Genomic DNA, 18,490 nt, shown 5'->3' with positions numbered 1-18,490 from the left:
ATGGAGTGTTATGTTACTTCATAGACCTGGCTAGTACAAGAGACAAGACTGGATGGAGTGTTATGTTACTTCATAGACCTGGCTAGTACAAGAGACAAGATTGGATGGAGTGTTATGTTACTTCATAGACCTGGCTAGTTTTAATGCATTGTAGAAGTATGTGGGTGTGGACAATATTTAACAAAACACACACAGACCTACTTCTTTACAGGACACGATCATTTGGAAAATTGTTTATTTAAGTAATTTCTACAACAATCTATTTCAAACAACTAAATATGGTTTAAAGATGATTTATTAACCGATTGTTTGAAAGGATTACAGTACTGTGATGTCGAGGGCTACAGTAGACTACAATATGTTGACCTAACAGCTAACACAGACAAAAGCAATGACATGCAGTAATGTAGTATAATTACACAGGTGTTACAGAGGCAATGAGCTGGCCACCCTGCTGTATATGGGTGCATATTGAAAACATTGCTTTTGTTTTTGTAATTGCTTCTCTGGAAACCTGCAACGTCATGAACTGTAGGAATGTTTTTTTTCTCCAGAAACATTACATTTTTTGATGCGCGTTCATCTCACCTTGTATCTCGGGCCATCTGACAGACGGAGTCAAAAAAAAAAATGCAGCGTGTGATATTTCATATCTAATCTAAAATATTGTGTTCCCAAGGGCAAGTTAGTATAGTGTATATATATAGTCCATCAAATGGTTTGCCAAAGGAAATCAATCAATCATTACATGGATATTACATTCAGTAACTGTAGTCAAAATCACCCAGTCACAACAATATTAAACAGCCAGTTTAGTGTGAAGGCACTTCACGCAATTCAGAAACAGGTGTTATTTGTTGCAATCAAAAAGTGCCAAACATTCACATTTCACAAGGATCAAGATATCACCAAAATGCTCCACCCTCTACTACGCTAATACCCTGGCCTGCCTATCTTTACAATACCTTGTCTGACTAAACTGTGGGGGAAATGGCCGTCTCAAATGGCACACTTTTCCCAATATAGTGCACTACTTTTGACCAGATTAGTGGTCAAAAGTAGTGGACTATATAGAGTCTAGGGTGTAATTTGGGACGCCACCCCCACCTGGGTCTGTTCCTGGTGTTATGCTACCTTGGTGAGCCGTAGGTCTCCAAAGACTCGCAGGGCGGTGAGAGAGGCCAGCGGAGTCAGACGATGAGTGAAGCCACACAGAGGCTGGCCATCCACCAGGATACGGAACTGCTGGTGTTCACAAACTATCTCCATCTGGGGGGGGGGGGGGGCATGGAGAGAGAGAGAGAGGAGAGAGAGAGAGAGAGAGAGAGAGAGGAGAGAAGAGAGAGAGAGAGAGAGATGAGAGAGAAGAGAGATGAGAGAGAAGAGAGAGAGAGAGAGGAGAGAGAGAGAGAGAAGAGAGAGAGGAGAGAGAGAGAGAGAGAGAGAGAAGAGAGAGAGAGAGAGGAGAGAAGAGAGAGAGAGAGAGAGAGAGAGGAGAGAGAGAGAAGAGAGAGAGAGAGATGAGAGAGAAGAGAGAGAGAGAGGAGAGAGAGGAGAGAGAGAGAAGAGAGAGAGAGAGAGAGAGAGAGAGAGATGAGAGAGAAGAGAGAGAAGAGAGAGAGAGGAGAGAGGAGAGAAGAGAGAAGAGAGAAGAGAGAGGAGAGAGGAGAGAGAAGAGAGAAGAGAGAAGAGAGAGAGAGGAGAAAGAGAGAAGAGAGAGAGAGAGAGGAGAGAGAAGAGAGAAAGAGAGAGGAGAGAAGAGACAGATTATAATGAAGAGCTTGGGCAAGGTCATAAACATAATCAGTTACATGTACCTGTAGGAGTGTTGGAATAATAAACACACTATTGAATGTGCAGGTATACATATATTAACGTAGGCCTATGTACTGTATGACTATAGGATGACTGAAAACCTACCTAATACTGTAGGATGACTGTAGACCCGCTCTATGACTGTAGGATGACTGTAGAACTATCTATAACTGTAGGATGACTGTAGACCTGTCTATGACTGTAGGATAACTGTAGAACTATCTATGACTGTAGGATGACTGTAGACCTGTCTATGACTGTAGGATAACTGTAGAACTATCTATGACTGTAGGATGACTGTAGACCTGTCTATGACTGTAGGATAACTGTAGAACTATCTATAACTGTAGGATGACTGTAGACCTGTCTATGACTGTAGGATGACTGTAGAACTATCTATGACTGTAGGATGACTGTAGACCTGTCTATGACTGTAGGAGGACTGTAGAACTATCTATGACTGTAGGATGACTGTAGACCCGCTCTATGACTGTAGGATAACTGTAGAACTATCTATAACTGTAGGATGACTGTAGACCTGTCTATGACTGTAGGATGACTGTAGAACTATCTATGACTGTAGGAGGACTGTAGACCTGTCTATGACTGTAGGATGACTGTAGAACTATCTATGACTGTAGGAGGACTGTAGACCTGTCTATGACTGTAGGATGACTGTAGACCCGCTCTATGACTGTAGGATAACTGTAGAACTATCTATAACTGTAGGATGACTGTAGACCTGTCTATGACTGTAGGATGACTGTAGAACTATCTATGACTGTAGGAGGACTGTAGACCTGTCTATGTCTGTAGGATGACTGTAGACCCGCTCTATGACTGTAGGATAACTGTAGAACTATCTATAACTGTAGGATGACTGTAGACCTGTCTATGACTGTAGGATGACTGTAGAACTATCTATGACTGTAGGAGGACTGTAGACCTGTCTATGTCTGTAGGATGACTGTAGACCCGCTCTATGACTGTAGGATAACTGTAGAACTATCTATAACTGTAGGATGACTGTAGACCTGTCTATGACTGTAGGATGACTGTAGAACTATCTATGACTGTAGGAGGACTGTAGACCTGTCTATGACTGTAGGATGACTGTAGAACTATCTATGACTGTAGGAGGACTGTAGACCTGTCTATGACTGTAGGATGACTGTAGACCCGCTCTATGACTGTAGGATAACTGTAGAACTATCTATAACTGTAGGATGACTGTAGACCTGTCTATGACTGTAGGATGACTGTAGAACTATCTATGACTGTAGGAGGACTGTAGACCTGTCTATGTCTGTAGGATGACTGTAGACCCGCTCTATGACTGTAGGATAACTGTAGAACTATCTATAACTGTAGGATGACTGTAGACCTGTCTATGACTGTAGGATGACTGTAGAACTATCTATGACTGTAGGAGGACTGTAGACCTGTCTATGACTGTAGGATGACTGTAGACCCTCTCTATGACCGTAGGATAACTGTAGAACTACCTAATACTGTAGGATGACTGTAGACCCGCTCTATGACTGTAGGATAACTGTAGAACTATCTATGACTGTAGGATGACTGTAGACCCTCTCTATTACTGTAGGATGACTGTAGATCCGCTCTATGACTGTAGGATAACTGTAGAACTATCTATGACTGTAGGATGACTGTAGACCCTCTCTATGACTGTAGGATGACTGTAGACCCGCTCTATGACTGTAGGATAACTGTAGAACTATCTATGACTGTAGGATGACTGTAGACCCTCTCTATTACTGTAGGATGACTGTAGATCCGCTCTATGACTGTAGGATGACTGTAGACCCTCTCTATTACTGTAGGATGACTGTAGACCTGTCTATGTCTGTAGGATAACTGTAGAACTATCTATGACTGTAGGATGTACCTTGACCTGACTGTGACTGTAGGCCTGACTATGACTGTAGTATGACTGTACTGTAGGCCTGTGTATAACCGTAGGCCTGTGTGTGACTGTAGGCCTGTGTGTGACTGCTGGCCTGTGTATGAATGTAGGCCAACATGTATGACTGCTGGCCTGTGTATGACTGCTGGCCTTTGTTTGACTGCTGGCCTGTGTGTGACTGCTGGCCTGTGTATGACTGCTGGCCTGTGTATGACTGCTGGCCTGTTTATTAATGTAGGCCGACATGTATGACTGCTGGCCTGTGTATGAATGTAGGCCAACATGTATGACTGCTGGCCTGTGTGTGACTGCTGGCCTGTGTATGACTGCTGGCCTGTGTATGACTGCTGGCCTGTTTATTAATGTAGGCCGACATGTATGACTGCTGGCCTGTGTATGACTACTGGCCTGTGTATGAATGTAGGCCAACATGTATGACTGCTGGCCTGTGTGTGACTGCTGGCCTGTGTATGACTGCTGGCCTGTGTATGACTGCTGGCCTGTGTGTGACTGCTGGCCTGTGTGTGACTGCTGGCCTGTGTGTGACTGCTGGCCTGTGTGTGACTGCTGGCCTGTGTGTGACTGCTGGCCTGTGTGTGACTGCTGGCCTGTGTGTGACTGCTGGCCTGTGTGTGACTGCTGGCCTGTGTGTGACTACTGGCCTGTGTGTGACTACTGGCCTGTGTGTGACTGCTGGCCTGTGTTTGACTGCTGGCCTGTGTGTGACTGCTGGCCTGTGTGTGACTGCTGGCCTGTGTGTTAACGTAGGCCGACATGTATGACTGCTGGCCTGTGTGTGACTGCTGGCCTGTGTGTGACTGCTGGCCTGTTTATGACTGCTGGCCTGTGTGTTAACGTAGGCCGACATGTATGACTGCTGGCCTGTGTGTTAACGTGGGCCTGTGTGTGACTGCTGGCCTGTGTGTTAACGTGGGCCTGTGTGTGACTGCTGGCCTGTGTGTGACTGCTGGCCTGTGTGTGACTGCTGGCCTGTGTGTTAACGTAGGCCGACATGTATGACTGCTGGCCTGTGTGTTAACGTAGGCCGACATGTATGACTGCTAGCCTGTGTGTTAACGTGGGCCTGTGTGTGACTGCTGGCCTGTGTGTGACTGCTGGCCTGTGTGTGACTGCTGGCCTGTGTGTTAACGTAGGCCGACATGTATGACTGCTAGCCTGTGTGTTAACGTGGGCCTGTGTGTGACTGCTGGCCTGTGTGTGACTGCTGGCCTGTGTATGACTGCTGGCCTGTGTGTTAACGTAGGCCGACATGTATGACTGCTGGCCTGTGTGTTAACGTAGGCCGACATGTATGACTGCTGGCCTGTGTGTTAACGAGGCCGACATGTATGACTGCTGGCCTGTGTGTTAACGTAGGCCGACATGTATGACTGCTGGCCTGTGTGTTAACGTAGGCCGACATGTATGACTGCTGGCCTGTGTGTGACTGCTGGCCTGTGTGTTAACGTGGGCCTGTGTATGACTGCTGGCCTGTGTATGACTGCTGGCATGTGTGTTAACGTAGGCCGACATGTATGACTGCTGGCCTGTGTGTGACTGCTGGCCTGTGTGTGACTGCTGGCCTGTGTAAGACTGCTGACCTGTGTAAGACTGCTGGCCTGTGTATGACTGCTGGCCTGTGTGTTAACGTGGGCCGACATGTATGACTGCTGGCCTGTGTGTTAACGTAGACCGACATGTATGACTGCTGGCCTGTGTGTGACTGCTGGCCTGTGTGTGACTGCTGGCCTGTGTGTGACTGCTGGCCTGTGTGTTAACGTAGGCCGACATGTATGACTGCTGGCCTGTGTGTTAACGTAGGCCGACATGTATGACTGCTGGCCTGTGTGTGACTGCTGGCCTGTGTGTGACTGCTGGCCTGTGTGTGACTGCTGGCCTGTGTAAGACTGCTGACCTGTGTAAGACTGCTGGCCTGTGTGTGACTGCTGGCCTGTGTGTTAACGTAGGCCGACATGTACGACTGCTGGCCTGTGTGTTAACGTAGGCCGACATGTATGACTGCTGGCCTGTGTGTTAACGTAGGCCGACATGTATGACTGCTGGCCTGTGTGTTAACGTAGGCCGATATGTATGACTGCTGGCCTGTGTAAGTCTGCTGGCCTGTGTATGACTGCTGGCCTGTGTGTTAACGTAGGCCGACATGTATGACTGCTGGCCTGTGTATGACTGCTGGCCTGTGTGTGACTGCTGGCCTGTGTGTTAACGTAGGCCGACATGTATGACTGCTGGCCTGTGTGTTAACGTAGGCCGACATGTATGACTGCTGGCCTGTGTGTTAACGTGGGCCTGTGTGTGACTGCTGGCCTGTGTGTTAACGTGGGTCTGTGTGTGACTGCTAGCCTGTGTGTTAACGTGGGCCTGTGTGTGACTGCTGGCCTGTGTGTGACTGCTGGCCTGTGTATGACTGCTGGCCTGTGTATGACTACTGGCCTTTGTTTGACTGCTGGCCTGTGTGTGACTGCTGGCCTGTGTGTGACTGCTGGCCTGTGTGTGACTGCTGGCCTGTGTGTGACTGCTGGCCTGTGTGTGACTGCTGGCCTGTGTATGACTACTGGCCTGTGTGTGACTACTGGCCTGTGTGTGACTGCTGGCCTGTGTTTGACTGCTGGCCTGTGTGTGACTGCTGGCCTGTGTGTGAATGCTGGCCTGTGTGTTAACGTAGGCCGACATGTATGACTGCTGGCCTGTGTGTGACTGCTGGCCTGTGTGTGACTGCTGGCCTGTGTATGACTGCTGGCCTGTGTGTTAACGTAGGCCGACATGTATGACTGCTGGCCTGTGTGTTAACGTAGGCCGACATGTATGACTGCTGGCCTGTGTGTTAACGTAGGCCGACATGTATGACTGCTGGCCTGTGTGTTAACGTGGGCCTGTGTATGACTGCTGGCCTGTGTATGACTGCTGGCATGTGTGTTAACGTAGGCCGACATGTATGACTGCTGGCCTGTGTGTTAATGTAGGCCGACATGTATGACTGCTGGCCTGTGTGTTAACGTGGGCCTGTGTATGACTGCTGGCCTGTGTATGACTGCTGGCATGTGTGTTAACGTAGGCCGACATGTATGACTGCTGGCCTGTGTGTTAATGTAGGCCGACATGTATGACTGCTGGCCTGTGTGTGACTGCTGGCCTGTGTGTGACTGCTGGCCTGTGTGTGACTGCTGGCCTGTGTGTGACTGCTGGCCTGTGTGTTAACGTAGGCCGATATGTATGACTGCTGGCCTGTGTGTGACTGCTGGCCTGTGTGTTAACGTAGGCCGACATGTATGACTGCTGGCCTGTGTGTTAACGTGGGCCTGTGTATGACTGCTGGCCTGTGTAAGACTGCTGGCCTGTGTATGACTGCTGGCCTGTGTGTTAACGTGGGCCGACATGTATGACTGCTGGCCTGTGTGTTAACGTAGGCCGACATGTATGACTGCTGGCCTGTGTGTGACTGCTGGCCTGTGTGTGACTGCTGGCCTGTGTGTGACTGCTGGCCTGTGTGTGACTGCTGACCTGTGTGTTAACGTAGGCCGATATGTATGACTGCTGGCCTGTGTGTGACTGCTGGCCTGTGTGTTAACGTAGGCCGACATGTATGACTGCTGGCCTGTGTGTTAACGTGGGCCTGTGTATGACTGCTGGCCTGTGTAAGACTGCTGGCCTGTGTATGACTGCTGGCCTGTGTGTTAACGTGGGCCGACATGTATGACTGCTGGCCTGTGTGTTAACGTAGGCCGACATGTATGACTGCTGGCCTGTGTGTGACTGCTGGCCTGTGTGTGACTGCTGGCCTGTGTGTGACTGCTGGCCTGTGTGTTAACGTAGGCCGACATGTATGACTGCTGGCCTGTGTGTTAACGTAGGCCGACATGTATGACTGCTGGCCTGTGTGTGACTTCTGGCCTGTGTGTGACTGCTGGCCTGTGTGTGACTGCTGGCCTGTGTAAGACTGCTGACCTGTGTAAGACTGCTGGCCTGTGTGTGACTGCTGGCCTGTGTGTTAACGTAGGCCGACATGTATGACTGCTGGCCTGTGTGTTAACGTAGGCCGACATGTATGACTGCTGGCCTGTGTGTTAACGTAGGCCGACATGTATGACTGCTGGCCTGTGTGTGACTGCTGGCCTGTGTGTGACTGCTGGCCTGTGTAAGACTGCTGAACTGTGTAAGACTGCTGGCCTGTGTAAGACTGCTGGCCTGTGTGTGACTGCTGGCCTGTGTGTGACTGCTGGCCTGTGTGTTAACGTAGGCCGATATGTATGACTGCTGGCCTGTGTAAGACTGCTGGCCTGTGTGTTAACGTAGGCCGACATGTATGACTGCTGGCCTGTGTGTTAACGTGGGCCTGTGTATGACTGCTGGCCTGTGTAAGACTGCTGGCCTGTGTATGACTGCTGGCCTGTGTGTTAACGTGGGCCGACATGTATGACTGCTGGCCTGTGTGTTAACGTAGACCGACATGTATGACTGCTGGCCTGTGTGTGACTGCTGGCCTGTGTGTGACTGCTGGCCTGTGTGTTAACGTAGGCCGACATGTATGACTGCTGGCCTGTGTGTTAACGTAGGCCGACATGTATGACTGCTGGCCTGTGTGTGACTGCTGGCCTGTGTGTGACTGCTGGCCTGTGTGTGACTGCTGGCCTGTGTAAGACTGCTGACCTGTGTAAGACTGCTGGCCTGTGTGTGACTGCTGGCCTGTGTGTTAACGTAGGCCGACATGTATGACTGCTGGCCTGTGTGTTAACGTAGGCCGACATGTATGACTGCTGGCCTGTGTGTTAACGTAGGCCGACATGTATGACTGCTGGCCTGTGTGTTAACGTAGGCCGATATGTATGACTGCTGGCCTGTGTAAGACTGCTGGCCTGTGTATGACTGATGGCCTGTGTGTTAACGTAGGCCGACATGTATGACTGCTGGCCTGTGTATGACTGCTGGCCTGTGTGTGACTGCTGGCCTGTGTGTTAACGTAGGCCGACATGTATGACTGCTGGCCTGTGTGTTAACGTGGGCCTGTGTGTGACTGCTGGCCTGTGTGTTAACGTGGGTCTGTGTGTGACTGCTAGCCTGTGTGTTAACGTGGGCCTGTGTGTGACTGCTGGCCTGTGTGTGACTGCTGGCCTGTGTATGACTGCTGGCCTGTGTATGACTACTGGCCTTTGTTTGACTGCTGGCCTGTGTGTGACTGCTGGCCTGTGTGTGACTGCTGGCCTGTGTGTGACTGCTGGCCTGTGTGTGACTGCTGGCCTGTGTGTGACTGCTGGCCTGTGTATGACTACTGGCCTGTGTGTGACTACTGGCCTGTGTGTGACTGCTGGCCTGTGTTTGACTGCTGGCCTGTGTGTGACTGCTGGCCTGTGTGTGACTGCTGGCCTGTGTGTTAACGTAGGCCGACATGTATGACTGCTGGCCTGTGTGTGACTGCTGGCCTGTGTGTGACTGCTGGCCTGTGTATGACTGCTGGCCTGTGTGTTAACGTAGGCCGACATGTATGACTGCTGGCCTGTGTGTTAACGTAGGCCGACATGTATGACTGCTGGCCTGTGTGTTAACGTAGGCCGACATGTATGACTGCTGGCCTGTGTGTTAACGTGGGCCTGTGTATGACTGCTGGCCTGTGTATGACTGCTGGCATGTGTGTTAACGTAGGCCGACATGTATGACTGCTGGCCTGTGTGTTAATGTAGGCCGACATGTATGACTGCTGGCCTGTGTGTTAACGTGGGCCTGTGTATGACTGCTGGCCTGTGTATGACTGCTGGCATGTGTGTTAACGTAGGCCGACATGTATGACTGCTGGCCTGTGTATGACTGCTGGCCTGTGTGTGACTGCTGGCCTGTGTGTGACTGCTGGCCTGTGTGTGACTGCTGGCCTGTGTAAGACTGCTGGCCTGTGTAAGACTACTGGCCCGTGTAAGACTGCTGGCCTGTGTAAGACTGCTGGCCTGTGTGTGACTGCTGGCCTGTGTGTGACTGCTGGCCTGTGTGTTAACGTAGGCCGACATGTATGACTGCTGGCCTGTGTGTTAACGTGGGCCGACATGTGTGACTGCTGGCCTGTGTAAGACTGCTGGCCTGTGTAAGACTGCTGGCCTGTGTATGACTGCTGGCCTGTGTGTGACTGCTGGCCTGTGTGTTAACGTAGGCCGACATGTATGACTGCTGGCCTGTGTAAGACTGCTGGCCTGTGTAAGACTGCTGGCCTGTGTGTGACTGCTGGCCTGTGTGTTAACGTAGGCCGACATGTATGACTGCTGGCCTGTGTGTTAACGTAGGCCGATATGTATGACTGCTGGCCTGTGTAAGACTGCTGGCCTGTGTGTTAACGTAGGCCGACATGTATGACTGCTGGCCTGTGTAAGACTGCTGGCCTGTGTAAGACTGCTGGCCTGTGTGTGACTGCTGGCCTGTGTGTTAACGTAGGCCGACATGTATGACTGCTGGCCTGTGTGTTAACGTAGGCCGATATGTATGACTGCTGGCCTGTGTAAGACTGCTGGCCTGTGTGTTAACGTAGACCGACATGTATGACTGCTGGCCTGTGTGTTAACGTGGGCCTGTGTATGACTGCTGGCCTGTGTAAGACTGCTGGCCTGTGTATGACTGCTGGCCTGTGTGTTAACGTAGGCCGACATGTATGACTGCTGGCCTGTGTGTTAACGTAGGCCGACATGTATGACTGCTGGCCTGTGTGTTAACGTGGGCCTGTGTATGACTGCTGGCCTGTGTAAGACTGCTGGCCTGTGTATGACTGCTGGCCTGTGTGTTAACGTGGGCCGACATGTATGACTGCTGGCCTGTGTATGACTGCTGGCCTGTGTGTGACTGCTGGCCTGTGTGTTAACGTAGGCCGACATGTATGACTGCTGGCCTGTGTAAGACTGCTGGCCTGTGTAAGACTGCTGGCCTGTGTGTGACTGCTGGCCTGTGTGTTAACGTAGGCCGACATGTATGACTGCTGGCCTGTGTGTTAACGTAGGCCGATATGTATGACTGCTGGCCTGTGTAAGACTGCTGGCCTGTGTGTTAACGTAGGCCGACATGTATGACTGCTGGCCTGTGTAAGACTGCTGGCCTGTGTAAGACTGCTGGCCTGTGTGTGACTGCTGGCCTGTGTGTTAACGTAGGCCGACATGTATGACTGCTGGCCTGTGTGTTAACGTAGGCCGATATGTATGACTGCTGGCCTGTGTAAGACTGCTGGCCTGTGTGTTAACGTAGACCGACATGTATGACTGCTGGCCTGTGTGTTAACGTGGGCCTGTGTATGACTGCTGGCCTGTGTAAGACTGCTGGCCTGTGTATGACTGCTGGCCTGTGTGTTAACGTAGGCCGACATGTATGACTGCTGGCCTGTGTGTTAACGTAGGCCGACATGTATGACTGCTGGCCTGTGTGTTAACGTGGGCCTGTGTATGACTGCTGGCCTGTGTAAGACTGCTGGCCTGTGTATGACTGCTGGCCTGTGTGTTAACGTAGGCCGACATGTATGACTGCTGGCCTGTGTGTTAACGTGGGCCTGTGTATGACTGCTGGCCTGTGTGTTAACGTAGGCCGACATGTATGACTGCTGGCCTGTGTGTTAACGTGGGCCGACATGTATGACTGCTGGCCTGTGTGTGACTGCTGGCCTGTGTGTGACTGCTGGCCTGTGTGTGACTGCTGGCCTGTGTGTGACTGCTGACCTGTGTAAGACTGCTGGCCTGTGTAAGACTGCTGGCCTGTGTGTGACTGCTGGCCTGTGTGTTAACGTAGGCCGACATGTATGACTGCTGGCCTGTGTGTTAACGTAGGCCGATATGTATGACTGCTGGCCTGTGTAAGACTGCTGGCCTGTGTATGACTGCTGGCCTGTGTGTGACTGCTGGCCTGTGTGTTAACGTAGGCCGACGTGTATGATTGCTGGCCTGTGTGTTAACGTAGGCTGACATGTATGACTGCTGGCCTGTGTGTTAACGTAGGCCGACATGTATGACTGCTGGCCTGTGTGTTAACGTGGGCCGACATGTATGACGCTGTATGTTAACGTGGGCCTGTGTGTGACTGCTGGCCTGTGTGTTAACGTGGGCCTGTGTATGACTGCTGGCCTGTGTGTTAACGTGGGCCTGTGTATTAACGTGGGCCTGTGTGTGACTGCTGGCCTGTGTGTTAACGTGGGCCTGTGTATGACTGCTGGCCTGTGTGTTAACGTGGGCCTGTGTATGACTGCTGGCCTGTGTGTTAACGTGGGCCTGTGTATTAACGTGGGCCTGTGTATGACTGATTAAGCTCCATAAGTGTTCCATTGGGTAGAGATCTGGTCTCTGAGACAGCAACAACAGACGGTTAACATCCTTGTCATGCTCATCAAACCATTCAGTGACCACTCGTGCCCTGTGGACGGGGGCATTGTCATCCTACGGGGGCGTAACCATGGTAGCTAAAATAATGGCCTGCCGAGCATTTTTATACATGACCCTAAGCATGATGGGATGTTAATTGCTTAATTAACTCAGGAACCACACCTGTGTGGAAACATATGCGTTCAATATACTTTGTATCGCTGATTTTGGCATTTACCTGTATGTATTAGTGTAGATCTGTGTATTAGTGTATAGATCTGTGTGTTAGTGTAGATCTGTGTATTAGCGTAGATCTGTGTATTAGCGTAGATCTATGTATTAGTGTAGTTGTGTGTGTTAGTGTAGATGTGTGTATTAGTGTAGATCTGTGTATTAGCGTAGATCTGTGTATTAGTGTAGATCTGTGTATTAGTGTAGATCTATGTATTAGTGTAGATCTGTGAATTAGTGTGGATCTATGTATTAGTGTAGATCTGTGAATTAGTGTAGATCTATGTATTAGTGTAGATCTGTGAATGAGTGTAGATCTATGTATTAGTGTAGATCTGTGAATTAGTGTAGATCTATGTATTAGTGTAGATCTGTGAATTAGTGTAGATCTATGTATTAGTGTAGATCTGTGAATTAGTGTAGATCTGTGTATTAGTGTAGATCTGTGTATTAGTGTAGATCTGTGTATTAGTGTAGATCTGTGTATTAGTGTAGATAAGTGTATTAGTGTATAGATCTGTGTATTAGTGTATAGATCTGTGTATTAGTGTAGATATGTGTATTAGCGTAGATCTGTGTATTAGTGTAGATCTGTGTATTAGTGTAGATCCGTGTATTAGTGTAGATCTGTGTATTAGTGTAGATATGTGTATTAGCGTAGATCTGTGTATTAGTGTAGATCTGTGAATTAGTGTAGATCTGTGTATTAGCGTAGATCTGTGTATTAGTGTATAGATCTGTGTATTAGTGTAGATATGTGTATTAGTGTAGATCTGTGTGTTAGTGTAGATCTGTGTATTAGTGTAGATCTATGTATTAGTGTAGATCTGTGTATTAGTGTAGATCTGTGTATTAGTGTAGATCTGTGTATTAGTGTAGATCTGTGTATTAGTGTAGATATGTGTATTAGTGTATAGATCTGTGTATAGATCTGTGTATTAGTGTAGATCTGTGTATTAGTGTAGATCTGTGTATTAGCGTAGATCTGTGTATTAGTGTATAGATCTGTGTATTAGTGTAGATATGTGTATTAGTGTAGATCTGTGTATTAGTGTAGATCTGTGTATTAGTGTAGATATGTGTATTAGTGTATAGATCTGTGTATAGATCTGTGTATTAGTGTAGATCTGTGTATTAGTGTATAGATCTGTGTGTTAGTGTATAGATCTGTGAATTAGTGTAGATATGTGTATTAGTGTAGATCTGTGTATTAGTGTAGATCTGTGTATTAGTGTGTAGATCTGTGTATTAGTGTAGATCTGTGTATTAGTGTAGATCTGTGTATTAGTGTGTAGATCTGTGTATTAGTGTATAGATCTGTGTATAGATCTGTGTATTAGTGTAGATCTGTGTATTAGTGTATAGATCTGTGTGTTAGTGTATAGATCTGTGAATTAGTGTAGATATGTGTATTAGTGTAGATCTGTGTATTAGTGTAGATCTGTGTATTAGTGTGTAGATCTGTGTATTAGTGTAGATCTGTGTATTAGTGTAGATCTGTGTATTAGTGTGTAGATCTGTGTATTAGTGTAGATCTGTGTATTAGTGTAGATCTGTGTATTAGTGTAGATCTGTGTGTTAGTGTAGATCTGTGTATTAGTGTAGATCTGTGTATTAGTGTAGATCTGTGTGTTAGTGTAGATCTGTGTATTAGTGTAGATCTGTGTATTAGTGTAGATCTGTGTATTAGTGTAGATATGTGTATTAGTGTATAGATCTGTGTATTAGTGTAGATGTACACTACCAGTCAAAAGTTTTAGAATACCTGCTCATTCAAGGGTTTTTCTTTATTTTTACTATTTTCTACATTGTAGAATAATAGTGAAGACATCAAAACTATGAAATAACACATATGGAATCATGTAGTAACCAAAAAACAAATCAAAATATATTTTATATTTGAGATTCTTCAAAGTAGCCACCCTTTGCCCTTGATGACAGCTTGGCACACTCTTGGCATTCTCCGGCTGGGAGCTGTTTAATACACATACATATCTAGGCCTGTGTATTAAACAGCTCCCAGACACATCTAGGCCTGTGTATTAAACAGCTCCCAGACATATCTAGGCCTGTGTATTAAACAGCTCCCAGCCATAGCTAGGCCTGTGTGTTAACGTATGACTGTAGAACTATATTTATAAATGTACCGTCCCTATGAGTGTAGTAGGCCTCTATACCTTGAAGGGCTCCCCAGCAGCAAAGGGGAAGTATGACAGGGTGTTCTCTGACGTCCCCCAGTTCCCAGCCAGACGGGCGTTCCTCTGCACAGCCTTAGCCAGGAAGTTGACCTTTACCTGCAAACCCACGTCCCCCTCAAAGTCGTCTTCCACTGGATCCCTGGACAGGGACACCACCATACTGGGCAGAATAAACAGGGGAGCAGATGCAAAATTCAAGCAAACAATCGAAACATTGTTGATTTAAAGACCCAGTCAAAAACCATTCAGTCATAAAATTTGATATTCCTGTGTTATATATATTTATTTCCCACACTATGAGGTTGGAATAACACTGTGAAATTGTGACAATTATATATAAACAATAATGCTGTTTAATTAAGTGTAAGAGCTGTTTGTAAAGACTGCATGAAGTTTCAGCCTGTTTCGGTGGGATGGAGTTTTGGCCTGCCTGGTGACATCACCACAATGAATTAGTTAATAGACCAATAAGAAAGAGAGAGTTCCAAACCTCTCTGCCAATAACAGCTAGTTTTCAGTTTTCCCCCTCCCCACTCAGACCACTCCCAGACAGTCCTAGCTAAATTCTTGCTTGTGAAAAGGCTCTTTACAAAGAAAACAATCACAGCAAGGTACTTAATTGTTAGCCAGAAATGATTTGATATTGACAATAAAAAAACAGCAAAAATAAATACAGCTACAGAGAGATACAATAGTGACATCGTCTGTCTATTTGACATTACCACAAGCTGTGAGTACAGTACCAGGCTACCGTAATCAGACAGGGCTGAATCATGTACAGAGTAAAGTATTTCCCGGGCAGGCACAAAGGATCAATACACTCTAGTGACTTTAAAATACAACCATTAGAACTGAGATTGTTTTATATTGTTCGGAATCCACTCCATCCATAGATAAATAGGAGATAAATGGTCAAGGCCCTAATAAAGGGGATATTGATCTTATCTCTCCGCACAGAGCTCCTAGCAGAAAGGTCAGCTCACCAATCACGTCATGCGTTCTAACATTTTCCCCACGTATTGAAATTAAACAATGCATTAGTCAATTAGAGAAAATATTTCAGACTACAAAAGAGAGTGAAGAAAGATGTGAAGAAAGAGAGTGAAAATTATGTTGCATGGTTGCTAAATCAAAAAGCTCAAAAGCTTACATGGAATTATACTATAAAAGTTGCACTCTTAGATATTTATTTTCTCTTGCAGTATTCTGAAACTGCCCAGAGGTACAGGATCTCGATATAGCAGTATCCTCAATCCCTCCTGATCTCAACTCAACTACACGGTGTGATGCGCTGCACAATCCTCCCATTGTCTCTGTGCCTGCCTTGGCGGTGGACTTGCAAATGTCAAACGCAAACGGTCCATTCATTCACTCATGACACACTCAGATTTAAAACGGTAAATTAAACAATTAATTTCCTTAGGCTACAGAAGAGACATTGAAAGCAGGTGTCTGTTTACCAACCTCTGTGGCTTCTTGTTAACAATACCCACGACAACCAGTCTCATCGTGGGCCGTAGTCCACCTTTTATTGTCCCGACATATTCCTCCTGAAACATAGTGGCTGGAAATAAGGCTACATGCAACATATACATCATGTTATTCTTAGATATCAGCACATTGGTTAGCTGAATGACAGCCGCCGTTGACAATACATTGTTTCTTTGTCCATTAGAAGGGTTTTTCTTTGAAATGAGTGAAATAGCTGATCGGTCTTAATTGATTGATTTTCTGAATTCTAAGAACGCTACAGGCGAACTTCAGCACGAAACAAGCTACAATTCAGTATGCACTATTACTGCTACCAATTATCCCATTCGGCGTAGATGGATTTCATTCTTCTTCAATATAAATGTAATTATATGAATACGAAATAAAAACAACAACAGTTGCATGCAGTTGTTTTGTGATAATCTAATAATCTAATTTGAAAAATCACGAAATGACAACATATACAGTCAATCGAAAATAAAAGTCTAATCCAACCAAAGCAATAGGGCAAACCAGACTAGGTTACTTACATTTTCTTTCTTGTTGTCCTTTTCTGCCATTCCACCCACTCCTTTCTTTCAATGTGAGATATCTGCACCGGGTGGTGTTGGGAGCGTGATGCCAAGAGGAGATAGAGATACTATAGTAGAGCTAGAGATACTATACTAGAGATAGAGATACTATAGTGGAGCTAGAGATACTATAGTAGAGGTAGAGATACTATACTAGAGATTGAGATACTATACTAGAGATAGAGATACTATAGTAGAGCTAGAGATACTATAGTAGAGCTAGAGATACTATACTAGAGATAGAGATACTATAGTAGAGCTAGAGATACTATAGTAGAGCTAGAGATACTATAGTAGAGCTAGAGATACTATAGTAGAGCTGGCAAACCCCGCCTTCTGCTCATTGTCATAGCGACAGGCTCCTGCCAAATAAGCGGCACTGAATGATGGTTATCAAATATTAATGTGACGAGGGTGTGCGATCCCACTTATCAAATGTGAGACCCTTTCATTCCAATAGGGTATTTAAAACAAATACAATAATAATGATGTTCACTCATAACATAAAATAACTCCCAAATAGGAGATTTACCCACCCTGGCAACCATTATATAATTTTTAAAAAAACTCTCAAATAGGAAATTTGTCCCAACCTGGCAACCATTATAATAAAAAAATTACATTATTTTCTCAGATTTGAGTAGGCTTAGGTTTATGGTGGACATATATATTGCACAACATTAATAGCCTATAATATGATAAAGAAACTAATGTCTGATGCTGAGCTTTCTAATGGTTGCTAGTTTGTTTGGAAGAAAACTCACCCTTCCCATAACCCAATTCTTTAAGTTTAAGAAAAAGCCTACTACTAGCTGAAATTGGACAATAAATAACACATTTGTATGGCCACCCGGGCCATAGAGATAGATAGAGGACTCTAGTGCCCAAAAGCCTGTTTTAGCATGGGCAGAGCCATTGAGGACTTTCACCATTTTGAAGTAGTCAACTGGGTGGGACACTAGAGATAGGTAGAGGACCCATCTTTATATCTGTGCCATTATAGCGTCTGTGACAGCATGGGCAGCTCCATTGAGGCTACAGCCCACGGGAATCCCCACCCAGTTGACTATTTTGACTACTTTAAAATGGTGGAAACCCTCAATTGCACTGCCCATGCTAAAACGGCCAGCAGCGTTGCAGTTCTTAACACAAACCGGTGCGCCTGCTGCCTGGTACCTACTACCATACCCCGTTAAATTCACTTAAAATCTTTGTCTTGCCCATTCACCCTCTGAATGACACACATACACAATCCATGTCTCTATTCTCTCAAGGCTTAAAAAATATTATTTAACCTGTCTCCTCCCTTTCATTTACGCTGACTGAAGTGGATTTAACAAGTGACATCAATAAGGAATCATAGTTTTCAGCTGGTCATTCTGTTATGTAAAGAGCATGTGTTCTTAATGTTTTGTACGCTCAGTGTAAGTAGTAGTAGAAGATGCCCTCTATGGCGCTTGGTCGTCACTAATTACCACAGCTACAAAGTCATAATTATGGCTTTAACAATGTATATTTCTACAATTGTTTTCTTAACATGTGATGTTAAACCTAACCACACTGCTAACCTTATGCCTAACCTTAAATTAAGACCAAAAAAGCTGTGTCGTTTTTGTTTACAAACATTTTTTTACGATATATAGCCACAATGATGCCATGTCAATATACTGATGGCCTAAACTCACCGAAAGGCGAGCTTGTGTGTAATTTGTTTTACAATGCACTGTTTTGAAATATAATGACATAACCGAAGGCGAATGGGCGGGTTTATACGCTTTGACGCCACGCTCAATTAGAATGTCTCTATTTTAGCGTTTTATCACTGGCGCTGTAGTCCCCCAAAACAAAAACGCTTTATTTGAATTGTACAATGTAGTTCATTAAGGGATGAGGCTTTATTGTACATGCTAAAGTAGACCAATTCACCCA

General features: G+C 46.3%; 1 protein-coding gene across 1 annotated transcript; it reads right to left on the bottom strand.

The window, feature by feature from the left end:
- Nucleotides 1-217: 217 nt before the first annotated feature.
- Nucleotides 218-16,747, bottom strand: si:ch211-10a23.2 (Galectin-related protein A-like). Its single transcript, XM_055862454.1, has 4 exons — nucleotides 16,520-16,747; nucleotides 15,963-16,048; nucleotides 14,478-14,658; nucleotides 218-1,269 (listed from the first exon to the last, which is right to left on the bottom strand). The coding sequence occupies exons 1-4, from the start codon at nucleotides 16,547-16,549 to the stop codon at nucleotides 1,126-1,128; spliced, it is 441 nt and encodes a 146-aa protein (XP_055718429.1). The 5' UTR covers nucleotides 16,550-16,747; the 3' UTR covers nucleotides 218-1,125.
- Between the last annotated feature and the right edge of the window lie 1,743 nt (nucleotides 16,748-18,490).

The sequence above is a fragment of the Salvelinus fontinalis genome, chromosome 15 (assembly GCF_029448725.1).
Source record: "Salvelinus fontinalis isolate EN_2023a chromosome 15, ASM2944872v1, whole genome shotgun sequence".
NCBI classification, from domain to species: Eukaryota; Metazoa; Chordata; class Actinopteri; order Salmoniformes; family Salmonidae; genus Salvelinus; species Salvelinus fontinalis.
Note: the sequence above shows the minus strand (reverse complement) of the source record. Positions and strands in the feature narration are given on the sequence as shown.

Bases quoted from the DNA above. Each gene is read 5' to 3' on its own strand.
- si:ch211-10a23.2 (XM_055862454.1), bottom strand. From the start codon at position 16,549: ATGGCAGAAAAGGACAACAAGAAAGAAAAT. The intron at 14,659-15,962 runs GTTGGTAAACAG...TATTCTGCCCAG, and splicing joins GTTAACAAGAAGCCACAGAG to TATGGTGGTGTCCCTGTCCA. The intron at 1,270-14,477 runs GTATAGAGGCCT...CCCCCCCCCCAG, and splicing joins CTGCTGGGGAGCCCTTCAAG to ATGGAGATAGTTTGTGAACA.